We start from the raw sequence: 7,618 nt of genomic DNA on the forward strand, positions 1-7,618 counted from the left end.
CGGAAAAATCAAACAGCGGAAACTAGTGTTATGAACTACTAAAATTTTATCAGTAGAAAGCTTCGCTTGGATGAATCTACCGTTATATGCATAGTTTTGTTTGCTCTGAGAGATCGCCTTTAAATATTTAGTCAAGATAGTGTTGAGGGTTTTTGCCACTCGCTTGTACGACTTAACGAAAGGTACCAAGATTCTGTAATTTTCTTCTTTATTCTCTTCTAGAGAGCTACTACAGCAACGCTCTATGCATCTAATAATCATCACCATCTATATGCTCTAGCGTGAGGAACCAACGCTTTAAGTAGGAAATGTTTGTAGACCTGTTTGGGGTAGCTGACCGTGAGAGTTTCCGCAGTGTATTCGTTGTTTTTCAAAGGGAGAAACTGGGTGGCTCGCTCAGAAGTACTTGGCGAGCACCCAGGAACCAATTAGACACCAATGATCGAGCTGCGCACGAGAATCACGCGTACAAAACAGAATCTTAGTGTGGGTAAAACTCAAGGTCAGCTTTACCAACCCAAACATGACCACCTAGCAAACTAATTATTCTCAACCTTAACAAGCGATTAAGATGTCTTGCACGGTAAGAACTGAGCCAAGTTCAAGCACACATTGAAAATAAAAGACCAAAACTATAAATTATCAAAATAACACGAGACTCAAAATACTCAAAATAGCAATTTTTTTTAAAATACTCTACAACAATAGTGTTGCAGTAAATGGTTGGAACCCGGGGGTAACATGTGAAAGTGTAGTGTGATCGTCCGGGTGAGTGTAATCCTGAGAAGGACTGTTGCCGGTTGTAGTGACTGACGCTGTAGGTTAGGCATTGCGCAGAGTCCCAGTCAATATTGTGGTTCGTAAGTCGATGATGCTTAGCAATGTGATTGTTGACATCACTTTTCCTCGTCGCCCGTCTGTGTTCAGGCAGTCTTTTTGCAAGGTTTCTTCCAGTCTCTCCGATGTAGGAGGCTTGGCAGTCGGAGCAATTGATCTTATAAATCGCTCCCTGTCTGTTCCTCGGTTCGTCCTTGTCTTTCACGTTGGTTAGTAACGACAGTGTCGGTGGTGATGGGTTTCTGGGCGACGCGGATATTGAAGTGTTTTTTCTCTAATTTTTTTCTAATCCATTTTCACTGCATTACCGCAGTAGAGTACATACATACATACATAAATACATACATACATACATACATAAACTTTATTTATCCTCGGATTTTAGATTAGCTTATAAGTTAGTATCTCCGATCCTAATTGCTACTTTAAAATTACAGCAAGAACAGGTTAAAAGATAAAAATAATTCATAATTTAATAATATAATAATCTCGTTAATATAATAATAAGTGATATAAATGTAATATTAACAGAAATTGTGCACTGACAGTTTGCTCTTAAATTCGCTATAGTCTACAGTCTTTCTAAAGTGGTCAGGGAGGGAGTTCCAATACTTTACAGATGAATAGCTAGAAGAATTTAGACCATATGTGGTTGTAAACGGCTTAGGAAGTGATAAAATATTCGTGCCCCTTAGGGAGTAAGCAGTAGATCTTAGCTTGATTAGTTGTTTCAGATAGCACGGATATTTACCAAGATGGAGACAGTTGAATATACAAATCATCATATTTTGTATCCTCCTGTTGGCTAAACCACACACACCTGCCTTGTCTAAGAGATCATCGTAGTTCGAGTCCCAGTCCTTTAAAAAAAATTTTAAAATACGTCTATTTAAGGTGTCCAGTTTAACAGAGTCCTCTGAGTTACAAAAGTGCCATATCATTGAACAGTAGTGAAAATGGGGTAACATAAACGTTTTATAAAGGCGAAGCATAATTTCGGTAGAAATAAGTTTGCCAAATCTTCTGAGGACACTGATCTGATTATTTATTTTTTTACATACAGAGGATATGTGTTCCTTGAAGTTAAGTTCATTATCAAGAATTATTCCAAAAAGTGTTAGGCATCTTGTGGTTGAGAAGGAGAAAGGGTAATCGGTTTTGCCAAGAACCATCCCTTGGTGTTTAGCGGGGTTGGCTTTCATCCCATTGTCTTCGAACCATTTGTTTGCTATTTGTACATCATGATTGATCCGCTGTTCCAAGGCTACTGGGTCTACGTCAGATGTGTGCAGTTCGCAGTCATCAGCATATGTGTTGTAGTAGAACTAGAACGGAACATATACGATCCATGCGAGTAGTCCACCCATTAAATCCCACCCATCCCACCCCTCCCCTAGGGGTTTACATCCATCACAGTAATCTCGTGCGTGGAAAATTAAAGTCTCCTACCCCTAACCCTGTAGGAGACGGAACCTCCATTTATTCGTCGCTATCCGTGAAAACTAGAATATCTAACAATTTCTTGATGTTATACGAAGGTAGATGCGCGAGATGTTCTCAGACATTCCTTTTATATACGGTATGGCTGCTGTAGTCGTAGGAGTTTCGGTGTCGTTTGTTTCAGTAATGGTAGTGGGTCGGTGAGTGTTTCGTCGGATGAAGTCGTCGTTGTAGTTGTTCTTTGAAAAAACACGGTGAAGGTATTTGTCCTCGTCGGATAAGCTGTCTGTCGAGTCGTATACTAGTTGCGCGGGTCCTGTTAGAGTTCTGATAGTTGTGGCTTTATATGATGTAGGATTGTAGGATGACTCTTCTAGTAATCTGTCAGTGTGTGTCGGTTTCCCGTAAACTGTCGTCCGTAGTGAGTTGTCGGTACGGCTTACCAGACAGTCTAGAAAAAGAAGTTTCCCATTTTCTTCGACTTCTCCGGTAAACTGTATGTCAGTGTTTTGTCCGTTAAGGTAGTGGTGGAATGCTTCGATTTCGTTGTGTCGTATGGCGGTGAATGTGTCGTTAACGTAACGTTACCAAAGTGGTATCGTTTGTCGGCAAGTCGAAAGGGCGCGCTCCTCAATGTTCTGCATCACAATTTCTGCTATAACAACAGAAACTGGAGACCCCATGGCTGTGCCGTGTAACTGTTTGTAGTGTTTACCTTTAGAACTGAAAGTAAGTTGACGTTAGGCAAATGTTGAGCAAGTCCATAATGTCGTCTGTCGGCAGCGATAGTGGGTCGGTAGATTGTCGGATTGCAGTCTCAGTACATTGTAATGCCAGTTGAAGTGGAATACTTGTAAACAGTGATTTCACATCAAGTGACACTAGTTTGCAGTCGACAGTTATCTGTACAGTCTTGGTAACGTTCACAGCATGAAAAAGGAGATTTACGCAAATTAAAGTTGCGTAAATCTGCGTAAAGTTCGTTAAGTAACCTTACGCTAGTTTTATAGTGTTCGCAAAGACGCTTAAGATAGATTTACGTAATCGGACGTAAAGCTCTCGTAAATGTATGGTAAAGCTGAAGAGCCAAATTTACGTTCAGTTTAATTCTGCGTAAAGCTAAACTTACTGGACTGAAATAAGAGTTGTTGTGAAGCTAGCAACAATTTATCTGTACATATTAATGCGGTTTTAGATTTTACCAAAAGGTTGTGATAAGCCATATATTTCGCAAAACACGTAAAGCTTTCGTTAATCAAGCGCAAGTGGCGTAATTCCTATTAACATGGGGTGTCTCGTAGCTATAGCCCGTCGTAATCAATTGGTTTTTATGCGTTATCTGATCTAAGACTGAAGTGAGAAAAAGAAAAAAACAAGCAAGCCATACAGTTGCCTGAACTGACTGTTAACCTCTGCGGTACTGTTCGTAGTTCATTAATAAAAAACCAAGCCAATGTAGCACATTAGATTGTCAAAAAGAAGAGAAATGTCATTGTGTTAAAAGTAAATAAAAAATATAGAACAAGGGATAGGGACAGGGATAAATCTGCACTGAGGCGTTCCTCGTGATCCTCAAAACTATCGTGGGATTCCAAGCAGTGTAATTCAGAAGCTCTCTCGACGTCACTAGCGCTATTGTCACTTTCAGAGGCAATTTACGTTCTCTCTGCAATAGGCTAGTTTCGAATTGTTAGTGCGAGAAAGTCTGGTAATTAGTTTTTAGCACCAAGACGAGGCTGAGGGGAATAGAAGTCGTCTCAGCATGGCAGCGAACCATGCCAACTTTGCCGATATGAAAGTATCTGAGCTTCAAAAGTTTTTAAGAGAAAGAGATATTCAAATTTCTATTAACGGTAAGAGTAGGAGAAGAGCAGAACTACTGGAGCTATGTAAGAATGCAGCGGAAATAAAAGTTCCAAAAATTGAAGAGGAATCAACGAAACGCGATGAGTTGATTAATTCCAAGATAACACTGCCAGGAGGGAAATTACTTCCCCATCCACTTTCGCTCAGGGATTGAACTCATGACTTTACTGGTATTCCAGACTTCAGGTTTCCTGATATTTACCATTATCTTGTTGGAAAAGATGGCTACGATGAAGACTGTTTACGTTGGTACAAAAGTCTCGAGGGTTTTCGCTTGTTTGTGGACGGGCATGTGGAGGATCTGAAGTTCCACGATTTAAGTGAACAGGTAAAAAGGATGGATACTGTTATTTCCAGTTCAAAGTAAAACCTACTGAAAGGTCCAAAACCGAAGATGGAAAAGACTTCTACTGGGGTTTTATCGTTCTTCAATATACTGGAAGCATTTACTCTGCCTACTGTGCTTGCAAAGGCGGGTGAGTCATGTGTGTGCCATATTTTTTCCTTTTCCTTACAAGCGAATGAACTGATGGTTTTTTACCTTTTAATGTTTCATTTGACATCTGTGCAAATGAACTCAGACTCTTTAAGGTATAAGAGACTAGTGTCCTATTATTTTGTTTCTTATAATAGTGCTGATGGTGCATGCAGACATACAGCTGCTGCTCTGTTTGATTTGGAAGCAACTATTAGAAGAAATGACTTAGAGACTTGCACGTCAGTTTCTTGCCTTTGGGTGAAACGGAAAAGAATCACAGAAAATGCTGTTCCAATGTAAAATGTTAAATTTCAAAAATCAGAGTATGGAAAAATATCCAAGGATTGTCCAAAACCTCATGACTTTAACCCTTTGTGCTCTGATAATCTCTCCCAGTCATTCCAATAGAAGTTTTATAATACTTTGTTAGAAGCTGCCCCTTCATGTGTAGCTTTGCAGTTTATAACAAAACCCCCAGTCCAGGCTGTGAGCGAGGAAGAACTCTTGGACTAGATCACATCTGCTGACATTGATCATGAGGAAATAGTAGAATATGCAGAGGTGTATTCCCTTAAAGAGTTAGCTGACATATTTGTTGCTCAAAATAATTTTCAAAGTTTGGAAAATCCTACGTATGAGCATTGTAGTAGCTTTTTAGAGTTTCTGCATCATTCTGAGTTTGCAACTGAGGTAATATTTCAGAAAACATGGAGTCAAAGTACAAGTAATTCAGAATTTCGGTTTTCATAGAGGGCAGGGAGGATAACTGCCTCCAATTTTTACAAGGTATGCCACATGAAAGAGACAACCAATTCCAAAAATACAGTGAAGTTGTTAATGAATTATTGTCCTCTTAGTGAGGACAGCACCCCACATCAGCTTTCTTGGGGTCATGAGAAGGAAGTTGTGGCCATCAAAGAGTATATCAAGAAACATAGAACAAAACATAGGGGTTTGGAGGTTTTTCGAAGTGGTCTTATCGTAGACAAGCAGTATTCATATCTGGGAGCTTCTCTAGACAGAATTCAAGTTTGTAAGTGTTGTGCCAAGACACTTTTAAAGGTCAAGAGCATTTTTAGCAAGAGAAATCTTCAACCCCATGTGGCAGCAGCTCACTACCTTGATGTAGTGGCTGGCAAATATTATGTGAAAAAAGAAACATCTTGGAATTATCAAATGCAAGGACAGCTAGCTTTAGCTAGATTAGAGCAGTGTAATCTTATCATTTACACTCTTAAGGGAATCTTAGTGGTACCTGTTAAATTTGACAAAGAGCTCTGGGATAAAATGGTGGGGAAGCTATCAAAGTTCTTTTTGGAACACATGGTGCCTGAACTCCTCAGTGGAAAGATTCTTGAAGAGGTTACTCACAATTGAGTAACAATTCAAGCTCTGTCTATCATAAAGTCAATTTTACACTTATAAGATGCAAAATAGTCTTAATGGCCTGTTTGCAGGTTAGAGAATACACTTTTTTTGCATGTTGTACTGTTTTGAACTCAAGAAATATATGACAGTACTTCAAGATGCATATCTTTTAAACATGACGGAAGTGATTGTGGTATCACAAGTCTTTTTTTTTTTTTGGTAAACTAGTGTTATCTTCTGTGGATGAATTCCAAAAAACATCCTTTCTTTGTAAACTGAACCAACAGTTTTAAGTGGGTTAAGTTAAGGGTAAGATAAATCTCAAAGATTTCTTTGCTTCATGAAGTTAGTTGTAGTTGTTTCCATGATAAATTGGAAGCATACTGGAGAGTTCTACTTTGTAAGTGGAGGTAGTAGGTTACACAAATTAAAGCAACACAAACTATCAGCAAGAGGTACAAGTGGTATAGGCAGATTTCCTTGTAGAATATGGAAGTCTTTCAGTCTCTCAATGGCTCTCTCAACATGAATTCTTGCACTGGCAATTGATCTCGTTGTCTTCAGTGACTTTTTGGACAGTTGCTGACCTATTTTGCAGGAAATAAAAAATTAATGTTTAATATTGACCTTTCAGTCTTTTGTTAAGTCTTTATTTCAAGTTGAGATTGTCTTTATAATGTGTCTCTCTTAAGTTACAAACATCCATGAGAGGAAAGGAAGTACTAATGACTGTTGTGTGCATTGTGGGTAAGTAGGGGAATGTCCTGTAAATAGCAATAACTTAAGGATTGAGTTACCTTTCTTAGAGAAGGGAGGCATGTTTAGGAAGGCCTTTCGCTTTGTAAGCAAGTCTCTGATTGCTAATCCTCTGTCAGCCATGATGTGTTCCCCTTCCTCAATCAATTCCAAAATTCCACCCTTTTGGGTGAGTTTGCGGTCACTTGTACTTCCACTCCGCAATTTTGACAGAAAACTGAAAGATCCTGATGGAGTTTTTCCAACTAACGTTTTCGTAGTGTTATGGCTCTTATATTCACTCCACGTGGCTCGCTGTGCAGCAGGAGAGGTAGGTTTCTGAATGAATATCTCCGTACAATCAATTATAACCCTAGTGGATGGATAATTTCTAAATGACCTGGGAAAGTTTAGGCGAACCATTTCTTTAGAAGGCCAAATCAACAAAACATCTCTCAAAGTAATAGCAAGAAAGGAGATCCAAGTGGTGAACACCTTACAAATAGAAGATTTAGAGCTGGAAAAAGTGTCTGACAGGTGTTGAACAAGTAAACCCAATCGAAGTCTTACCAAGGTCAAAATAAATTCTTGCAAGATGGTTAGACTTCTCCTTTTGCCACTCTTTTTTATAGGTCTGTATTGGAAATTTACTTTCTTCCCCTTATTGCTGTCCCCGTATTTCAGTTTCTCGGCTGCAGGTTTCAGTAGATTAAATATCGCCATAAGACAGGCCAATGTTGGAATTCCCGTGTAGAATTTCACGGATTCGTCATGTTTCAGTATATCGTCCATGGAAAGTTTTCGTTTTAATGCTGGCTTATTATCATTGAAATCGTTTCGATTTCTTTTGCTTTCCGCTTTTAGCATCGACACATTTTTCATCAAATCGTCCAT

At 39.1% G+C, this 7,618-nt stretch overlaps 1 protein-coding gene and 1 pseudogene across 1 annotated transcript; both read right to left on the reverse strand.

The window, feature by feature from the left end:
- Positions 1 to 2,348: 2,348 nt before the first annotated feature.
- LOC148726883 (uncharacterized) lies at positions 2,349 to 3,042 on the reverse strand (annotated as a pseudogene).
- A 3,340-nt stretch (positions 3,043 to 6,382) lies between these two features.
- Positions 6,383 to 7,618, reverse strand: LOC148726884 (uncharacterized). The gene is made up of 2 exons (XM_088726398.1): positions 6,787 to 7,618; positions 6,383 to 6,576 (listed from the first exon to the last, which is right to left on the reverse strand). Exons 1-2 carry the CDS (start codon positions 7,616 to 7,618, stop codon positions 6,383 to 6,385), a joined length of 1,026 nt encoding a protein of 341 aa, XP_088582524.1.

The sequence above is a fragment of the Stylophora pistillata genome, chromosome 7, assembly GCF_964205215.1.
Source record: "Stylophora pistillata chromosome 7, jaStyPist1.2, whole genome shotgun sequence".
In the NCBI taxonomy this organism is placed as follows: Eukaryota; Metazoa; Cnidaria; class Anthozoa; order Scleractinia; family Pocilloporidae; genus Stylophora; species Stylophora pistillata.